Below are 20,397 nucleotides of genomic sequence, written 5' to 3' on the forward strand. Positions count from 1 at the left end.
GTTCTCAGAGCTGCTGTAGTAGGAGTAAGGTAAAATAGGGAACTGAGGAACATGCTCATTGATATGAAGGAAAAAGCTGGAATGAAGCTTCACCTTGGCAAGATTTTTTTCTGGTGTAGTTTGATTTAATATGTCCCAATCTCTAAAAAATTAATGTCTGTGCAAATTGAAATTGAATAAACCAGAGGTGCAACTATCACAGGAAAATATGGAAACTATCCTAAAACTTTTTCAGAGAAACACATTTAAGAAATTTTGTCTGCCTGAGGTTGCATTGCTTGATTGAGAAACAACGTTCTTGAATGTCTTTTAACCAGTTGTTTGGAAAGTACCTATATTTTTATATTTTATACACGTGTACATATATAAAAAAATATAATTATTTTTAATATATGTATGGGTGAGTGTATGTATTATATTACATTATATATAAATGGATAGTAATATAAAAAGTACCTTGTCACCCATAGAAATTAATTTCTTTCATCATTTATTTGCATTTAATCCTTGTATACCTCAGGTGAAATGACATCTCACCATGTTAGGTACTATAAAAGGTCTGTAGCCATAGTGGCATAACATAATGCTGTCTAATAGTATTTTTTGGTACCTCTGCACTGCTTTTCTTGCATACTTGAAGTTGTGAAGTTTTGTAGTGACCTTCTAGGTAGGACATGTTAGCTTTTTAGAAAAGCTGTCTTCCCTACCTGTATTCTGTCCACATTACTCCACTGCGTTCACGCATTCTGTTAGTGGAAAAACTTGTGGCTGAAACACCTTTGTGATCTAAATAGTTTAGATAACTAGAGGCTGAGAGAAGTGAAAGCTTCCAGATATTACATATAGCGCTCTCTCTGAGAGCTGAAGCTTCTTGAATTGTAATCTGACAACTGGTTGATTATTTCTAAATACTCTTGCTGTAACAGTGGTAGTTCAAGTTCACTGCTCACTCCGTGGCTGGTCTACTAAAACACCAGAAGAACCGTTCTGTTCTGTTCTGTTCTGATGGTGGCTTTTGTAGCGTGAGGGTGTGGGAGTTAGCAAGAGATTAAACTAAGGTTACATATTAGTAAAAAAACACAGCTTTGTTGTAAAAACTATCTTTGCCAGTTTACTATTTCAACTTAAGTGTACTGTCTTCTGTTTTCTGTCTTGTGAATAAGTTTGTTACTTCATTTTAAAGATGGCAAAAATAAAAAGCAATTTTTGGGTTTTTTAATAGGTATTTATGATGATGATCCTGAAATTATAACATTGGATAGAGGAGAATTTGGTAAGTTTTAAATAGCTATCTGTTTGACAACATGGCAACTCAAAGTAACAGTTTTTACATTCTGAGCTGTATATCTATAGACTTCTATTACATATCTATACAAAAAACTGTCAGAAAATCATCTTCAGATGAGAAAACAAACAAACAAACAAAAACCCTTAATGCTTCCTGGTAAACAGTAGTTAGCAAATAGATCAATATCAATAAACAGTTTAGATTAACTTTGAAAGATATTTTGTGAGATCTGTAAGAGGAAATTATTCTAATTAAAATTTTATTTCTCCTAATTTAACATTACTATTTTATCGGTCTCTTGTCTAAAAATGCATTTGATAGAATTTTTCTACTATATTTCTATTAATTTTTTTCTGTGAAATCCAGTCAATTGTGCCTTGCACAAGAGGTTCAAAACCAGAAAATGTTATCGGATACTAAAAACGCAGCTAAGTAAAACAAGGTCTGGAAAGATAATGCTTTCAGTGAGGATATCATCCACTTCTTTTTTTCCTTTTAAAATTATAGCTAAGATCTTTAGAACTAAAAGAGACTAGAGGCAAAAAATACTGGACTTTGTGTGATTTTTCATCTCCTTTTAGAGTACAGTTTCCTTCATACGGACTGGATCTACATGCTGAACCAGTTTTGTAAACTCTTATAATAGCAGAACCTCATGATGCTCTCCATGAGATCATGGTCTTGCTTTGGTTAATTGATTTGCAGAACCTACACATTCCTTAGTTGTCTCATTTGTGAGGATATTTTAATGTAGGCAAATATAAGTTAGAAAATTAATTATGAAAATTAATTATAAAAATTATGTCCAAAAATGGAGAGGCTGAAAGCCATGTAATTCAAGCTGGTAACTTCTGTGTGTGTATATTTTGTTACTGTTGGTTTCTTTTATAAGCAAGAGTATTTATGTTTCCCCTGACTTTTCTAGTAATTATATTAACTTGGATTTTTAAATTGCATTTTCACCTATTAGACAGGGATTCTACATAAAAAGATTGCCTGGTGGAAATATATAAAGTGATACAAGGAAATGGAAAACTCTAGTGGGTAAAAATCTTTTAGAACTTGTATTTTGTTTTTAAGGTAACCAGACTTACACTATCACAAATTCCAGTTAGGTTAATCTGTAGAGAGTACATTTATTTTTAATTAATAGAACAGGTGTTGAAAATCAGAGTGCTGATGTATTCTGAAATACGATTTTTGTGCACTTGCCTGCAACAGGAAGTACATGCAAGTGAAGTGCAATCTTTATCCTGAGTTACTGTTACTAACTTCATCTGTCATATAAATACTTAATTCAGCTTTTGTGGAAAACAATATAGTAAAGATGTACATTCTAGATATAACTGCATTGTAGATGTGCATTACTTACAGTTTTCTTCTGTCCATCTAGATGCTGCTGTTAACTCAGGAGAACTATGGTTTGTGAATTTTTATTCTCCTCGATGCTCCCACTGCCATGAGTTAGCACCTACGGTACGTATAACAAGCAAATTAACTCTGAAAATTCATTGGTTTTAACAGCATGAAACTTAACGAAGTAGGTTTTTACACTGAAGGTGAAACCAAAGACAACAATTCAAGGTGCCAGGAATAAAACGTGCTGGTTTTTCATTATATCTTTATAGGAAAATACCCTTCTTTTTCTTCTCGTTTTTTCTAGTGGAGGGAGTTTGCTAAGGAGATGGATGGAGTAATACGCATTGGAGCTGTCAACTGTGGAGATAATAGAATGCTTTGTCGAATTAAAGGGATTAACAGTTATCCCAGTCTGTATATTTTCAAAACTGGAATGGTGAGTGATAAAGCTTCAAGCGTTTTTAGAAAGATTGAAATCTGGAAGAGTATTTCTTTAATACTTGTTCAACCATAGCTCTTTATATAAAGATCTTTCTTTTAATGTATTACTTCCATTTAATAAATCACTTTTTTGCTTCCTTCACCTTCGTTAAATCAATTGAGAAAGTTAACTTCAAAAATAGATACCTGATTTATACAGTGGGTTTTTTTTGAATCATTTTACCTTGCAACGTATCACTTTTGATTTGGGAAGATACTGTTGGTAGTGGTGCTGTAGCGAAGCAGCAAGTCTACTTGAACAGTTTCTCTTACAGTATTGTAATGGACTTTTCAAATACAAGGAATAGTCTGTGGTTTTCAGTCTAAAAAATATGACCATGTAGCTAAAGAAACTTGGAAATTCCTTCCACAAGATTTCCTCCACGGTAGCTGCCTTACGTATGTCACACTTTATAGCTGCTTGTTAAGTAGTGGTGCCGGGGTGGCATACAAATTGCACTTGAATAGTTGAGTACGTTTTGACAATGATAAGATTTGAGAGGTTGAACACGGAGACTGTGCATACACTAAATGGACTGATGCAAGCAGTTATTATTTAAACAGCAATATAATCATTGGGGGTTGGTGTTTCTAAGACTAAATTATCCTTGTGTTGCTGGACTTGGAAAGAAGTCACATCACAAAATTTAAATAAAAGTTGAATTCGAAACATTCCAATATGGGAGGGAGGGAACAGTTAGAGCTGAGGTTTGGAGGGGTCCCCGCAGTTGCCTAAGTACTGTTTTAAAAAATCAGTAGGTTTTGGGGTGTTTTTTCATTCTTTTTTTTTTTAATTTTATAAACTTTATTCTCTGTCTTCTGTAGCAACCAGTGAAATATTATGGAGACAGGTCAAAAGAGAGCTTAAAGAACTTTGCCATGCAATATGTTACAAGCACAGTCACTGAGTTATGGGCAGGTAATGTTCACATATTTTGCTTGGGGTGTTCTTGAAATTGCTTTTACAGTATAAAATATGGCAGAATCTATGTACACAACTTAATCTGTATCTGTCAACTGTTGCTAAGTGTTATTTTTGAGATTAAAGTTTTTTTGAGTTTACTGTAATTTGCTAATACAAATATAAAACCTTGTTGTTTCATAGTCACGTTTAACTAGTCACAAACTGATGCAAATTGTTTCACTCTTAGGAAACTTTGTTAATGCCATTGAAACTTCATTTGCTTCTGGTGTTGGTTGGCTGATCACCTTCTGTGCTGAACGTGGGGGTAGGTGTATTAAATACTTTTCAAATAAGGCAAACAGAAAAAAAGTACTTTTGTTGATAGTGGCATAATCCCTTTTGCTTCTAATAAAAAGTAGTAAAACATCTTCGATGATCACAGTGTTTGGACTGTGGGTCATTTAAGCTCTATTTTAGAGGCAGTTTGACAAAAGGGACATTAATAGAAGGATTATGCTATTGTGCTTCTGTAATGTCACGTGAGTCATTAAAGCAGCACTGAAGTGTAACCGCTCAGGAAGGGAACTGACAGAAAAGGCCTCTAACTTCAGTTTCCAGCTCAAGTTCAAATGACAGATACTGCATAGGTGTGCACCAGCTTGTCATGATAGCTGAGTAGAAGAAAGGACGTATCTTCCCTTTAAACCACCAATACTCAAAAATTAGCTGAATATTTTCTCTTAAGTTAGGTTTGGACATAGTAATTGGTTCTTACCACTGATGTCATGACACAGTTTAGATTTGCATTTTTTTTTTTGTAGCTGTTTGATCGCAAGAAAGTCAGTGACAGTACTGGAAAAGGTATATGAGAAAGTTGGCTTGGTTAGCTGCTAGAGCTAAGTAAATGCACACTACACCTTTGACAAATAAAGATTTCTTGGTCTTAGGAAGAGATCTTTGTTCTGTGAACTGAATAATCAGAGCTGCAGTCTTGGATTTACATTTGTAAATAGCTTGATTTCACGTTGCAGTCCTTTTGTTATTAAGTTTTCAGCTTAATTAAACCCAATTAAAGTGAGGTTGATGCATCTTCTTATTTCAGAAAAAAATCTGCATCAGAAGGTAACTGTTTAAAGTCTGCATGGGTAATTAGAGCATATGATGTATTTATTATAGTGAGTTATTATTTGAATTACAGAAAATTGATCTTTCAATTGAGATCTCATTCCAAGACAGTATGTAGGTACCTCTTGGGTTTGTTTCTTTTTTCAAACATTGCTTAAGAAGAAATTTTAAAGGTCAGTCGTAGCATAGCAAATAAAAAATTAAAATTTTTAAAATGAGAATTCTGTGTTGGTGAAGCAAGAGAATGTTATTCGTGTTATTTTTAACTTAGACAACCGTCAAGTGCTGATTACTAGGTACTACAAGTCACTGAAATACCAGATGAATAGCCAGGAAGCATACCTTTTGAAATGGTCGCCTTTGTGGGGAGGAAAGGGGTAATTCTAAACAAGAGTAGGTTTAGAGCATTAGTAATTTGAAGTTTTATGTCTGTAAATATACCATTTTTATTTTGCAGATTGCTTGAGTTACCAAACACGCCTTAAGCTAGCTGGCATGTTGGTAAGCAGCATTTCACTTTGAAAGCATTACCTATTATACTTAAAACAGCAGAAGTGAAAACATCAAGTTGTAGCTAAAACCCTCACTGAGTTTAGTGGAACCAAGATTTCACCCATTAATTTTCAGAAGAGTGAAATATTTTGACTTGGTAGCTATTGGAATAACATTAAATTTTTAAAGAATTTTATAAAATATGAATGAATATTAACTAGTGAATTACAGTGTGGTTTCCTTTCGTGTTCTAAATCTTGTGTATAATTGCTTGTGTTGGGATTTTCAAAAGCATTTCTAAACCTGAAATTAACTCTCTTTTGGTTTTGTGTTTGGTTTTGGTTTGTGTTTTTGTTTTTTTTTTGTTTGTTTGTTTTTTAATTACAGGAAGGTCTTGTTAATGTAGGCTGGATGGACTGTGGCACCCAGGGCGAGCTTTGTGATAATTTAGATATTTCATCTAGTACTACAGCATACTTTCCACCTGGAGCCACCATAAATAACAAAGAGAAAGGAGGTGTTTTGGTACGAGTTGTTTCTCAAGCGTTCTGTATTTAGATAAAATAAGGTGATGACAATGACAAAGGAATGTATAAACAATTTCCAGATTGATTGTATATAACTGAAAAGATGCTTTTTTTCTCTTCTCTCCTTCCTCTCTCTCTCCTTCCTCTCTTTTGTCCACTTGTATGCCCTGGTATGAGTTTATATCCCTCCCGGCTTCTAAGGCGGTGTTCCCTGGAGGTTGTCCTCAGTTTGCTGGTATGCTGGGAGAGTGGATAGGAGCACGCTGCAATAGCAGCAGCCTGTAGCTCTGCCTAGCTACCTCCTCAGGAGCCTCCCTGAGCAGCTGTGGGAGTCCAGGGGTGGTATGTGCTCTGTGACTGGTGCAAGAGCTAGTTCTAAAGCTGCTACCCAGCTATCCTGGGCAAGCTTGGGAGTCTCATCTCCCAAGTAACAAGAAATAGCTCAAGAGGAAACAGCCTCAAGTTACACCAGGGGAGGTTTACATTGGATATTAGGAAAAATTTCTTCACTTAAAGAGTTACTAAGCATTGGAACAGGCTGCCCAGGGAAGTGGTTGAGTCACCATCCCTGGAGGTATCTAAAAGGCATGTAGATGTGGCACTTAGGGACATGGTTTAGTAGTGGACTTGGCAGCGTTAGGTTTTCCGGTTGGACTCAATGATCTTAAAGGTTTTGTCCAACTTAAATGATTCTATGATTCTATTATTTGCCATGTGCCCCCAATTTTATTCCAGAGGGAATATGCCCCAGCTATCACAAGTTTGAAAAAATGCTACTCTGAATGGAGTACTGACATGTATAAAAGTACTCCTACAATGTCTGTCGGTACAGATTATGATGTTCAGCTCTATTCTAATATTGCAACCTCCTCCTACGTTTGTATGGTAGTTTTAATTTCCTTAATTGATAGGAGACATTTCTCAGTTTGAAGCACAGCTTGTTCCTTTATTGTCACTACAGTTATCTATATCTTTAAAAGGAGGAAATTAAATTTGTAACCTACATGCTTTCAACCTTGTAACTTACCAGCTTGAAGTTACTGATTCATATTTCTTCCTAAATTTTAAAAATGACTGAAACTTAAATATCTGTGCAGTGCACTTAAGGAAGGCTGTAAGGCTAGATTGGAAATCTTGTAGCCTTGATTGTAAAATTTGGCCTGAAATTCAATTTTGAGACTTTTAGCCCATTTTGACAAAATACGGTATCTTGAGTTTAATATTGTAGGAAAACAAGCTAAAAAGCAGTATTCTTAGAGTGATGTTTGTGAAATTATATAGATGAAAAATAAGTTGTTCAAATAACATATTACTAACTGTACTCTTCAGTTGATGGAAAGGAACAAATCAGAATAATTTCCCTGACACTTTGAGTACTAATCATCAACAGTCAGGCTGATGTTTGTAATTCCTTATAATAAATGCAGTTAACTTTCCTTCCTAGTTTCTTGACTCCTTGGATGCCAGAGAAATATATCGGGAAGTAATGCAGCATCTGCCGGACTTTGAAATAATCTCTGCAGCATCATTAGAGGTAAATTTTTTTAAATATGTTAAGATTTCTTGAAATAATGTATTTTTGTATTTTTTATCATTACTTTTTAATTTTTCAAATCCTGTTGACACAACAACCTAGTATTTATTTGACTTTTTTTTCCCTCTGTAGCCAAAATTACTTAAGATTGTTTGTCTACATTTATTTTTATTGTTTAGCAAAACAACAAAAGGGGGAGGTACATTTAATAGGAAAATAGAAGACCACAGAAATTGCCATTGCAACTCACTCTGCAACTCTGTAATTTTCTAGTTATTTTTTAAATCAACTACATTGTAGAGAATTTTGTTTTAAATGTATTTTGTCAGTAATATAAGAAAGAAAGAAATACTTGTTCGTGTGGTAAGTTATGTATGAACTGAAATTAGAAGTCATAAAAGTTACTTATGTCTGGGATTAAAAAAAAGAGGAAACCTCTTTTCACACTTGTAGGGTTTAGCAGCTTGATCTACAATGGGAAACGCACATGGAAACGGAAAGTGTAGAGGGTAGCATATAGCCAGCTTGTTTTCAGATATTTTTTTTTTTCCTCTTTCCTGCTTATGATGCAGTAAAAGGAAGTTTAGTGGAAGGACTACATGAAAGAATTTGACTGAAGGGGATCACTCAGGGATCAGATGAATAATTGGGCATTTGCCTTTATAAAACATAAGAGGAATTAACAAGTTAGTGTAGTTGGGAATAATTTTTTTGTCTGTGTTTTTAGTTTGGGGTTTTTTTTCTTCATTTAAAGGACCGTCTGGCTCATCACCGATGGCTGCTTTTCTTCCAGTTTGGGGAGAGTGATAAATCCAATGTACAGGAATTTAAGAAACTTAAATTTTTACTTAAAGATGAACATATTCAGGTAAGACTGTTCACTCATCTAGTGTTAAATACTATTTACATTCAGAGAACAAGTCAGTATGTATTTCATTAGTATTAGCTATTACTACTACCTGCCACCTCTGGTACTGAAGGAGTTACACTATCATGTGGTAAATCTGTAGTAAAGCTTTTAATTTAAATGTACATATTAAAAAATTGTTGCATTGACTGGAAGAATTTTAATGTCACGTTTATTTTAGGTGTCTTTTTGCTTTCTTGCTATTTTATTTGGAGTGGGGAAAAAAAAGAGGATTCTTTAAGGTTTCATTCCCCATTTTGGCCTTTAAATTTAAACTTAGCAAGCAACCTAATATAGCTGTGCTAGTAGTTTTCCTTGAACGTCATAGTTTGTCTTAAGACCTCTGTTGTTTATAAAAAGGCTACTACTTTTCCATATTTTACCTTTTTTTTTCCTAACTCTTACTGCCTTTCAAAATATGTTAATCTATATAAATTAGGATGCCTTAATTAAAATGGCACTGTCTGTTAAATAGGTTGGCAAGTTTGACTGTCTTTCCTCACCAACCATCTGCAACAAACTATATGTCTATCAGCCTTGTTTAGCAGTCTTCAAAGGAAAAGGAACGGGAGATTATGAAATTCATCACGGTAAGGGAAACTTTGGCAAGTTTAAATCATTACAAAATCATTACATAATCACTTTGAGATGACACTGTCTTTGGCAAACTGCACTTGCTTTCTTAAAGAACAGTTTTGCAGTTCTAGTATTTTCTATTTTTCCTCTGACCTTACTGTAGTCTTGCACAAACTTGACCATTTCCTTTTGTTTTTTTCTTTTTTTCCTGGGTAAGCCATCACCAGATGCCAAGAGTTGTATTTTGTCTTTACTATCCTGTCTATTTCGATGTCATTTACATAATTACATACAAATGAAATCTCTGAAGCTGATCGGGACAGCTTCTGCTTAGGGTAGGATAAACCAAAGAATGCTGTAAGGCATACCCTTCCTAGAGGCTTAACATGCTAGTTATACAGTGCTGCCAACTTGAGAAACTTGGATTTGATTTCATATGGCACTAAAACTAATTCTGTGTTTTGTAGACTTCCATCCAAAAAAATCTATATTGAGAATTTTACCACTGACTTTCATTTCCAAAGTAGCAGTTTCCTTCCAGGAAAGGTTGAAACTATGTTACTGTGTACTGCTGAAAGGATTCAAAAATGCTGGTTGAAGAAGATCAGAGCCTGAAGCAAAACTGTAGCTTGCAGCAGTAGGTGTAGCTTTATCCAGAAAGCAGCACAAGGCAATTGTGGAAGTTCTCATTTTTCAGCCTCTGAAGTACTAGAAACAGCTTACTAGAATTAAGTCAGAACCTCAGTACATAAACATAAAGAAGAAAGGAGAAAAGTCTTTGACCACTTAGAAAAGATTAGTCGTATCTAAGGGGGAAAGATGATCCCATACATCTAGTGATTGCTGCTGGGAAAAGCCTTATATACTCTTTGCAATTTCCACTTGTGCAGAGAAGCTTAGAAAGATTCATATACATACAGCATTTTTAGATGTCTTTATAATGGCATAGGTTACAAATAGTGTAAGAGAAATACACTGGACTACAGTACATACATTCTTTTCCAGATGGTTTGCTTTACTGTTTACAAAATAGATGGCATCTAGAACGTTTGCCAATAGTCATCTCACTTCAGTATTTAGAACAATATAATACTCCCAGGAATTGGGCTTTTTATATGCTGTGTTGAAGCCCTTCAACAGTTTAAAGTCCAAGAACGGTATTAAATCTCAATAAGTCATTCATATTTAATTACCCTGAAGTTCTTATTCTCAGTTCATTTCAAGACACAAATACATACATGAAGGGTATGAAGAGACTTGATCTTTGCCTGCTACAGCTGTGTCAGCGGGAACTTCAGTTACACCTAAAAAGCTGTGATTTATCAGTATCAATTATTTTGCTTGAAGTCTTTACTGTGTCGATAACTTTGCCAAGGCGAGTGTATCTAGAATAATAGTAACCTTTTAATTCCAACAAACACTAACACGGTAAAACAGCCAATAGTCCAGTCACAGAAAAGCCGCTGATTTTGTTTGACAAAACCATGTTTTGCCTTGGATAAAACACTTATTTGGCTAATATAGGGTAAATATCCAGTTTAATATTTAGCCAAATATCAACTATCACCTAGAGTATGTCTTACCTGTGTAGGTTTGGACAGCTTAAGAGTGTCTTCCTGAGAAAAAGCAAGCCAGTACCTGTGTAATTTATTCAAGCAGTCCATGTTTAAAGATCCGTCAAGGGAACTGAAGGACTCCTATTGCTATCACTGAAGTTTTTTAATGAGATCTCTCACAGGGAAAGATAAAGTTTCCTTTCTACATTGCTCTCTGAAGGAAAGAAGATCTTATATGACATTGTTGCATTTGCCAAAGAAAGTGTCAACTCTCATGTTATCACACTGGGACCTCAGAATTTTCCTGACAAAGAGAAGGAACCATGGCTTGTGGATTTCTTTGCACCGGTAAATATTTAATATCTACATTTCCCTTCTTCTAAAATCTGTTATTTAACTATGTAACAAAATACTAGCAGTATCTTGAAAGTGTCCTTCAGCATCATGAGATAGCATTGTAGTTTCTCATTCCTTGGCAGCACTAGTTCCTACACTGTGTGGGTTTTGTATTTAGTGGAATCTGTTGTCAAAGTAGCATATTATTGATCTCAAACAGCTTACGTCTCCTGAGAGCCAACTGGAAAAAGCAATTGCACTTACTTGCATTTTGTTTTGTAGTGGTGTCCTCCTTGTCGAGCTTTGTTACCAGAGCTGAGAAAAGCATCAAAACATCTTTATGGTCAGCTTAAATTTGGAACGCTAGACTGTACTGTCCATGAAGGGCTTTGCAACATGGTAAGCTGCAGGAACCAAAAAAAAAAATTTCCTTTCAAAGAATAATGTTTTCTTCTAGTTGGAGATAGAGGAATGGGGGCGGACAATAGTTATTCTTTAATATTACTTTGTTAAAGAGTAGTAAACTGAACAGAGGACACTTGTATCAGAATTTTTTTCAAAGGAGCAAGCTATGTAACCACTGCAGATAATATATGAATGCAAAATACAGATCACACTTTGGTCTGATTGCATAGTGTTATTGGAAGACTCTGGAAGTGTCAGAATTTAATAATTCCTGGGTTTTTTTAAGAGAAAAAAAAAATTAAAGCAGATCCAGAAAGCTTTTTCTAGTATGTATATAAATACATACATGCATTCTTTTTGTGCTTCACATAGGAGGATAAAAAACAGTAAACCATTTAAAAATACAAGTTTTATATTGACATAACACTTTTTGAAGATGTCTGCAAAAGCACTTCTAATGGAGTTCAACCTAACTGACTTTGGTTTTTGTTTTGTAGCACTTAAGTGCAGGATCAATTTCAAATTAAAAGAAAGTTTATCACTTAGCAGTTTACACTTACTTAAAGATATAGTAATGGAATAAAAATTATTTTTTAAAAAATTCTTGACCAATTTTCCATGTTTAAATTTGCTTAACCTTTGCTTCAATTAATTTATCATGGTAGAAATTATTGACGTTACTTTTCCTGAATTCCAGAAAATACAACATTTTGACAGCTTTCCTGCAACTGCACGTTTTATTGCTCACAAGACCTTTTGACATTAGAGTGTTTATCTTTAAAATGTGAATGTCTTAAAACATATGAAAAATAAGCAAATAATGACAGGCTTTTAAAAGTTTTATTTACATGTGTTTACAGACTGAAGAATTCAAATCATGGAAGTTCCTGTGTTCAATAGTAAACAATACAGTTATTCATACAGTACAAGCATTTCCACCTGAAGACTAGGAATAGCTTTAAAGTTAAGGCTTAGAAGGCCTGTGGATGAATTCCTGTATTTGTAGAGCATGACAAAAGAACTAGTGGCTAGTTTTTAAATTCAGAACAAACTAGCCTTCTCTGAATACAATTGGCATCTTTTCTGTACCGATTTGTAATGGTTTCAAACTCCCATCTGCATGTAAGTCTGAGTAGTTGTACTGTACCAACTGGACAGATTAGCAGCTGTGAGCCACCAATACCAATGGCAGTTAAAGTACAAGAAACCTAATCATTCCTTGCAATTTCTTATTGTCTGTTTTGTTAGCATAACATTCGAGCTTATCCAACAACAGTTGTGTTCAATCAGTCTGATGTTCATGAATATGAAGGACATCACTCTGCTGAGCAGATCTTGGAGTTTATAGAGGTAGGTAAATGATAATCCTTGTTGCAGTCGTGCTTTTTATGCAGCTCACCCGCAAACACGTTCTTTAGTTGGAAGATTCTAAGTTGTTTGTTTTGGTTTGTGTTAATTAATTAGACTAGTAAGATAAAGAGTGAAAAAGCCTTGGGCAAGAAAAGTGATCCAGCAACTGTCAGTCTGGGACTTGACACCTAATGGATTGATTTCCCTACTCTTTCAAGTAATTTCTTTGAGATCATTAGCGAATAACTTTTAAGATCCTTTCCCATCCGCGAAGTAGTAGTAATGATTTCTATCTCAGAGAGAGGATAAAGGAATTAAAAGTATAAAGTGCTGTAATATTAAGGTGAAAATGCCTCACATACACACCTTGACATAGGAGGAGGTTCACATTTTTGTCAATTAGCTTGCTGCTCTCCCTGCTTCTCAACTGATTCTTGAACTTTCTTAGCTCACAGAACTGCAAATCATTGGTACTTACTGTTGTTGCTGCCAGAGTTCTGGTACCCATCTATCCTCCAGCATTCAGGTTCTCCCACTGCTAGATCCACAGGCTGTTTTCCACTCTTTGAAGAGACTGTTCATTCTCTCCAGGTAGCCCAGAAAAAGCAGGTTTAAGAGGACAGATGCAGGAACAGGTCTTTTTCAGTTGATATTCAGAGACCCCTAGCGCACCATATGTATTCTTCTGCACCCCAGCCTAAATAGCTGGCAGTGTCTCATAATACCTGTTCTTGCCAGGTAAGCTGGCTGTTGCCTCCCTTTATGGAGAAGAGGCAGAAGACCTCCCTTTTGCAGCCTGGCTGTATTTTTTTTTGATAGCTTTTCTCAGCAAATCAGGCATATGATTGTTATGCTGAAGGAACGACTTTTGATGCTTCCATGCCTTTCAGTGGTATGGAGTCTTCCCTACCACAGCAGCAAGCACATTTCAATAAAAGAGGGACATTCTCAGATTTGGTACAGTCTGTTTGTATGTGATGGCACTAGATATGGGATAACTTATTGTTGCAAAGTATATGTCTATGAACTATCTTTACTTTAGGATCTTAGGAATCCATCGGTGGTCTCCCTAACACCAGAGACATTTGTTGAATTAGTTCAGAGAAGAAAACAAGAGGAAATCTGGATGGTTGACTTTTACGCTCCATGGTGTGGACCTTGTCAGGCTTTAATGCCAGAATGGAAAAAAATGGCCAGGGTAAATGACGTGCAAACATTTTTCTGCTTTTCTGTTCTCTTCCATGGTATTATTGAGATGGTATAACTGCTGTCTTAGAGATTTGTCAGCTGGGAAAGTCTAGTGATTAATAACTACCTGACAGTTTTATGTTGCTTCAAATCCAAAATTTATCTCTGGGTTGTTTTTTTTTTTTAAACGTTCAGTACACTGATACTGTAATCCCGTTTTTCTGGTTGATACAAATATGTTTTCCAAGATCTCAGAAACTTTAGAGTAACTAACCTTCCTTGATGCCTAGTACTTTATATAGACAACAGCTCTGCATTTGTTTAAAGCAAAATATGAAAAAAAGATTTGTCCATACATTAGATAAGAATTGGTTGAAATAATTTGCCACTTTTATTCTCAGTATTCTTTATGATCATTAGTCATCTTTAAGATAGCACTTAGACCTTGGTGAAACCTCTGACTTGAATTTCAGATTAAAGGAATTAAATCTTATCCATATTAATTATTTCCAATATTAGGAAGATTTTTTTTTTTCCTGAGATCTTGTTTTCTTCACTGAGAGTAAATAAATGTTTAAATACCATACACTTCAAGGCTGATTGTCAGTTAGCTGAATTACACATACTTCAGTATGGAAGTGTTGGGATTGGGGAGGGTGTTTTTGTTTTGCAAGGTCATAACAGTGTTCTGTCATTTGCAAAGGTGATACTACTTTACTGACAACCACCTAGGTTTTCCTGGACATATTTCCAGGAATTTGAACTAGAAACATCAGGCAAAAAAAAATAGGGCTTTGGAAACAAGTCCATGACTTTCAGACATTTAGAACTCACCTAGATTAGAAGTTCTAGTCAGGATTCTATATTCTGGTCAAATGTCTGTGAAGTATTAGTAGCTCTATAGTATACATTCAGTAACCATCAGCTTCCCTGCCCATGCCAGGTGGTTTGGGCCTTTGCAGCAAATACAGTGTGTTCAAGACAGAGGCCAACTGTGCAACCAATAGCACAGCTGCACTGTACCAGGATCTGTCATAATTACTGAGCCTATGATATGAAACGTGGTATTATGGTAGTCCTCATACTAAATAATCCCACTCATATGTACCTTTGAGCAATATGTGCCTCATGAGCCATGTGCATGCAGCTTATACTAACATACATGATCATGATGGGAATGCACCTGGGTGGCTGGCTGTCATGAGATACCAGGGACCCATTTACAGGAAAGAAGAAAGCCTTGTGATAACCTGGCTTGGTTTGTTGTTTGTTGTTTTTTTTTTTTCCCAACTAAGTGATTAAGACTTAAATTCTGAAGTATTACTGAAATTGTAGTAGTATTGATTAGCATATTTGATTGTAGCTTTTCTTCCTTTTTTCAGATGTTAAATGGATTAATCAGTGTAGGCAGTGTGGATTGTCAAAAATATTATTCTTTCTGTCACCAAGAAAGTGTTCGGGGATATCCTGAAATCAGACTCTTTCCTCAAAAATCAAACATAGCTCATCAATATTAGTAAGTAGTTTACTTCAGTTTGGGAAATGTTAGATGATGTGGAACAAGATGAACATACATCTTCTGTTGTGTAGAAAAGGTTTATCATGTCTATTAAAATAGGCTGTTATGATATTACTGTCCTAGATGTTACCGACTTTGTTACTTCAAACTAGTGTCATTTTATTTTGCCTCTTCGTTTCGGTAATTTGAACTGAGACTGCCTCAGGAATCTTAAATTTTGTTTCTTTATTGATTGCAAATTTTCTTTAAATGCCTGTTAAGGTAGATGATTTAAAGCATGTAATGTAAAAATATTACTAGGCCTAATTGATTGCAGCTTTATCTTTAGAGAGCAGAGTGACATAGCCATCTGATCATCCTCCCTGCCAAAAGTCTGTTAGCATCATTGCAAAAATGGTCCATCATATATCTAGTCATCTCATTCATTGTATCATTAGTGTGGAAACATTAATCATTAACAAAACAAACAAACAAAAAATCTATGGGAAGTAAAATCTGGCCAAATCCAAACAGCCTGTCCCCTCCATTTCACAGTACCTTTCAAAGATCCAGGGATTTCAGGAAGCACATGCATAGTCCTTAATTCTGTATCCTTGATTTGTACTAATGAGATTTTTATTTATTCAGATTCGAAGGCAAGGTAGAAACATATCCTAAAACATATGCTTTTAAGTTCATTATTTCATTATCTCCACTCTACAGAGTGTTTTACTCAAACGTAATTCAAACTACTGTGCAACGGGATTTTTGTTTTCTTTTTAATCTTTTTATAGTAGCTACAATGGATGGCACAGAGATTCATATTCACTGAGAGGCTGGGCATTGGGGTAAGTTACTGCATTAAACTTTGTTCACAAGCCACTTATGTAGTTTGCTTGCTAGGAGAAATTAATATTTAAATGCTATGTAAATCAAGAATTAGAAACACTCAGGTACATGTATTGCTTAATTTAAGATGTTAAAGTTTCCACATCTTTTAAGTCAAGCTTTTAAAATGTGGAGAAATAGCATACTCCTTACTTTCCACCTATTTTCTGAAGACCATTGTATTATTTTGTCTACCACTTCTTAGAAGTGATTCTCTTATAGTACAAAGTGTAAAGTAGGGATTTCCAGACTACTAATATTATTATTTCAGAAATTTTTCTTGTGCTTAAATGTATTTGGATATGTTTAAAGTTTTGAATGGATTATGAATGTTATTCTTCCTTTCCATAGATATTTACCACAAGTATCTATAGACCTGACTCCTCAGAGTTTCACAGAAAAAGTTCTGAATGGAAAAGATCACTGGGTCATTGATTTTTATGCTCCTTGGTGTGGACCTTGCCAAAATTTTGCTCCTGAATTTGAGATCCTTGCAAGGGTAGGTTTTTAACCGTATTAGCGGATTGTTATACTTGTAATGGTTAAAATATAATTCATCAGCACTTTATTCTTAGCAATCATCCAGAAATCACATACCCCAAGGAACCGCCTCCTCATTGAAAGTCCACACTTCCAAGTCCCACTTGCCAGTGGGTATTGTCTCTTGCACAGACTCTCTTTTGAGACAGATTTCAGCTTATGATGGAGTGACCTTTGGAACTGTGACCTGGTTTGCCCTGAATTCAAATAGAAGTACTCCACTGAACATGTAGTGACTTCTGATACAAGGTTAACAATCTGAGAAGCAGGCAAGCAACTACTCTGAGATATTTAAAAGATTTGAGCAATATTTTTCATTTACTTTTAGCTGCACTGCTGGCTTATTCAAGTTATTTACTTACAGTCACCCATGGAAACTTTAAATTTGTTTCTAATAAACATTTCTTTTTAGACTGTTAAAGGAAGAGTAAAAGCTGGAAAAGTAGACTGTCAGGCGTATGCTCAGACCTGTCAAACTGCTGATATCAGAGCCTACCCTACTGTTAAGTTTTACCCCTACCAAGGAACAAAGGTAAAGTGTCTCCTTTGTGTACGCTGGTGAGCGGGTACTGTTAGTAGGTGTATTTCATTTCACATTAAGACTTAAGATACTATTTCTGTAACATATTGAAGTGCATTATTTAAATATTCTGGAGATAAAATCATAATCAATTTCAGTAATACTTAAAATAATAGGACAATGACACAGTAATAATGTGTTATTGAATAATAATAAATTGTAAATTAATAGAACAGTATCTAAAATGTGGGCTTAACCAGAACCAGGGTTTAATTTTGCAGTAGTCTCACGTGACAAAATGTTTTTCAACCCTGACCAGTTCTACCACCAGCTACCCAAAAGCCGGCAAAGTCTCTCTCTAAATGAGATGTGGACAACTTCATTTTGGCTGAAGAGAAATATTATTTCAATGTAATCACAACATTTCATTATAATTTTGACTTAAATAATGTATTTTAAGATAGAAAATTGATAAAAAATATTTAGTCGTGTTCTGTCTCAAAAACAAACCTTATCAAACCATTTCAGTTATCAGTGTGACTCGCTGAGATCAGTATTTCCTACTCACAGATTAGTAGTAATAAATTAAAAAATTAAAGTAGCCAGATAGTTCTAGGAAACTGCCTTTATTCTCGTAAAACGATTAAATTTCAAGAATATTATAGCAATCTTTTAAAATGTATTAATACTGAAGAGAAAGTGTTCAATGCATTCCAATAGTTAAGACAATTCTTTTAATTGAACTTTCCTTTTTTTTTTTAACTGAATCTCTTATGGGAAGTTCTAGAAATCCTTCCTCGCACAATCCCATCAAATTCAATGAGACTTTTCTGTGGTAAAGAGTAATGGCTTTTCAGGTCTCAAAAGTGGTGACCCACACTGACAGATTTAGGAAGTGGCAGACTTTGTAATGGCTGTCTACATTAAATACTTAGCTGAATGAATGTGAGAAAACTGTAACTGTTTCAGGCTTCTTTACGGATCCAGACAAAATTTTGTAGTTTTGAAAACTAGCAGCTAAAAGTGGCTCTTACTATAGAGACAATTAGCATTGTTTAAACGGAGACAAAAATATATCTATGCATCATAAATCAACTTACCAGAGTCATTGTCTTCCTCCCTGCGTTCCTCTTGAATTTTATCTGAAAGTAAGCAGAGTCTTTATTCAGTGTAGAGCATGTGTAATATGTTACACAATTTTTTTTTTTTTTTAAGAAAAACGTCCTTGGGGAATACATAGACAGCAGAGATGCAAAAGGTATTGCTGATCTTCTGAATGAAAAATTAGAAGCAATTGAAAATAAAGGAAAAAGAAAAAAATCTAGAAATAAGGTAAGAATACTTATTGTGGAGCCTTGTGCAGAAGACTTATATTGTAAAGAATAGGCGTTTAAAATGATGTTAGTATTTGCTTTGTCCGTGAAGGATTAAATGCTGTATCTTCAAATAGTACCAGGTATGTTTTACTTCCAGTCTTGTTTTGGTTACTATGATTTATTCAAACCCTGTTCTCCATGTCCACATGTAGCGGAGAACACTGCAGTTGCAACATCAGTTATGGCAAGAGTTAGCAGAATTTATAGATATCCATGGGACAGCTGTGTTAAAGACAGATGATTGAGCTGCACTGTATCCTTAAGTGTAATCCTTAGACTAGATTTAGCAAGTAGGCACCAAATTACAGAGGCTGATTAGTGCTAGATTGGGATTGAGATTTTTAACTCAGAAAGGACATACTAATACACAGCTGTTAAGAAGTACCCTGAATTATATTTAGGAAACATTTGTTCAGTTGAAAAACTAGTACTGCAGAGAAATTTAAAATCACAGAAAAAACCTCAATAATCTTGATCTTTATTTCTACTTTCAGAATAACTTAACTGTTTATTTTCATGTTGCTAGGATGAACTCTGAGTGGTACTGGAGGTAGATATGATTCAAAATATTCTGCAACTGTGAATATAGAAGACACCATGAGGAAAAGATAAGGCTGATTACATTCATGACAGGACAAAAGAGATTAAAATGAGTTTGAGTTCACGGACATATGTGACTGTATGACTTCTGTGAAGCGGTGGGGAGATGAAAGCATTTTGGGTTTCATGGAGGCATTCATCATATCTGCAAACAAATTCTGTGTGTCCCTCTTCTGATATACCAACTACCTTCTTCCTAGTCAAACATTGAAGTTGACCAGAAATGTGGACTGTATCACTTTTGCCTACCCATTTACTAGTTCCTTATATCTTTTTCTGTCTCTTTTCAAACACTTTTTGAATGTGGCACTCAGCCTATGGCTGAATATGCACTCAAACCACTCTGCAATGCAGAAACACAATGAGGGATTGTCTATTTGAAAGACAAACAGTTTTACCTGATGATTTTTCTGCTTGGGGTTGCATTACTGTCCAGTCTATTGTTAAGAAATAAAATCAAGAACTGGTAGCAGGATAGGTTTATTGAATTACATTGCTCCTGCCCTTGAGTGGATTACTACATTATGGCACTGGTAGTGGTACCTGGATGAACAGAACTTTGAAGAGCTCCTTTAGTTGTTTTGTTTGGGTTTTTTTTCTTTTTTAAATAAAGGGGGAAAAAAAAAAAAAGGACTTCAAACTCTACATTTTATTGACTTTCAAAATTTAAGTTATGCCATAGAAGCATCTGCTTAAGTTATTAGGTTGTAACTTTATTACTGTCTTTTTAAATATGAATGTATTCTGTGGACATATTTAACCTCTTTTGGTATTACCACTTTTCCTTCCTCTGCAGACGTGTTTTGGGAGTTTGTTGTTTTTTATATAATCTTTAGGCAAGCAGGATAGCAAGTGCCTTTTTTAATTTAATACTGAACACTGTACATTGCAATGTCTCCTCATACATCTTAGTAGAATTCCCACTCTTTAGAGTAATATTTTTTTTCA

The 20,397-nt window shown here is 34.9% G+C and overlaps 1 protein-coding gene across 1 annotated transcript in view; it reads left to right on the top strand.

The window, feature by feature from the left end:
- Nucleotides 1–19,887, top strand: part of DNAJC10 (DnaJ (Hsp40) homolog, subfamily C, member 10) — a 22,547-nt gene extending 2,660 nt beyond the window's left edge. Inside the window, exons 3-22 of the mRNA XM_009705548.1 lie at nucleotides 1,223–1,273; nucleotides 2,682–2,764; nucleotides 2,952–3,083; nucleotides 3,953–4,046; nucleotides 4,279–4,356; nucleotides 5,614–5,657; nucleotides 6,036–6,173; nucleotides 7,620–7,709; nucleotides 8,464–8,577; nucleotides 9,092–9,206; nucleotides 10,969–11,096; nucleotides 11,367–11,483; nucleotides 12,738–12,839; nucleotides 13,882–14,037; nucleotides 15,410–15,543; nucleotides 16,320–16,373; nucleotides 16,765–16,912; nucleotides 17,366–17,485; nucleotides 18,689–18,805; nucleotides 19,376–19,887. Coding sequence (XP_009703850.1) covers nucleotides 1,223–1,273; nucleotides 2,682–2,764; nucleotides 2,952–3,083; nucleotides 3,953–4,046; nucleotides 4,279–4,356; nucleotides 5,614–5,657; nucleotides 6,036–6,173; nucleotides 7,620–7,709; nucleotides 8,464–8,577; nucleotides 9,092–9,206; nucleotides 10,969–11,096; nucleotides 11,367–11,483; nucleotides 12,738–12,839; nucleotides 13,882–14,037; nucleotides 15,410–15,543; nucleotides 16,320–16,373; nucleotides 16,765–16,912; nucleotides 17,366–17,485; nucleotides 18,689–18,805; nucleotides 19,376–19,387 — 2,027 coding nt within the window. The 3' untranslated portion in view covers nucleotides 19,388–19,887. The remainder of the gene's footprint in view (nucleotides 1–1,222; nucleotides 1,274–2,681; nucleotides 2,765–2,951; nucleotides 3,084–3,952; nucleotides 4,047–4,278; nucleotides 4,357–5,613; nucleotides 5,658–6,035; nucleotides 6,174–7,619; nucleotides 7,710–8,463; nucleotides 8,578–9,091; nucleotides 9,207–10,968; nucleotides 11,097–11,366; nucleotides 11,484–12,737; nucleotides 12,840–13,881; nucleotides 14,038–15,409; nucleotides 15,544–16,319; nucleotides 16,374–16,764; nucleotides 16,913–17,365; nucleotides 17,486–18,688; nucleotides 18,806–19,375) is intronic.
- The last annotated feature ends 510 nt before the right edge of the window (nucleotides 19,888–20,397 follow it).

This window comes from Cariama cristata, unplaced genomic scaffold (genome assembly GCF_000690535.1).
Source record: "Cariama cristata isolate BGI_N322 unplaced genomic scaffold, ASM69053v1 scaffold2798, whole genome shotgun sequence".
NCBI classification, from domain to species: domain Eukaryota; kingdom Metazoa; phylum Chordata; class Aves; order Cariamiformes; family Cariamidae; genus Cariama; species Cariama cristata.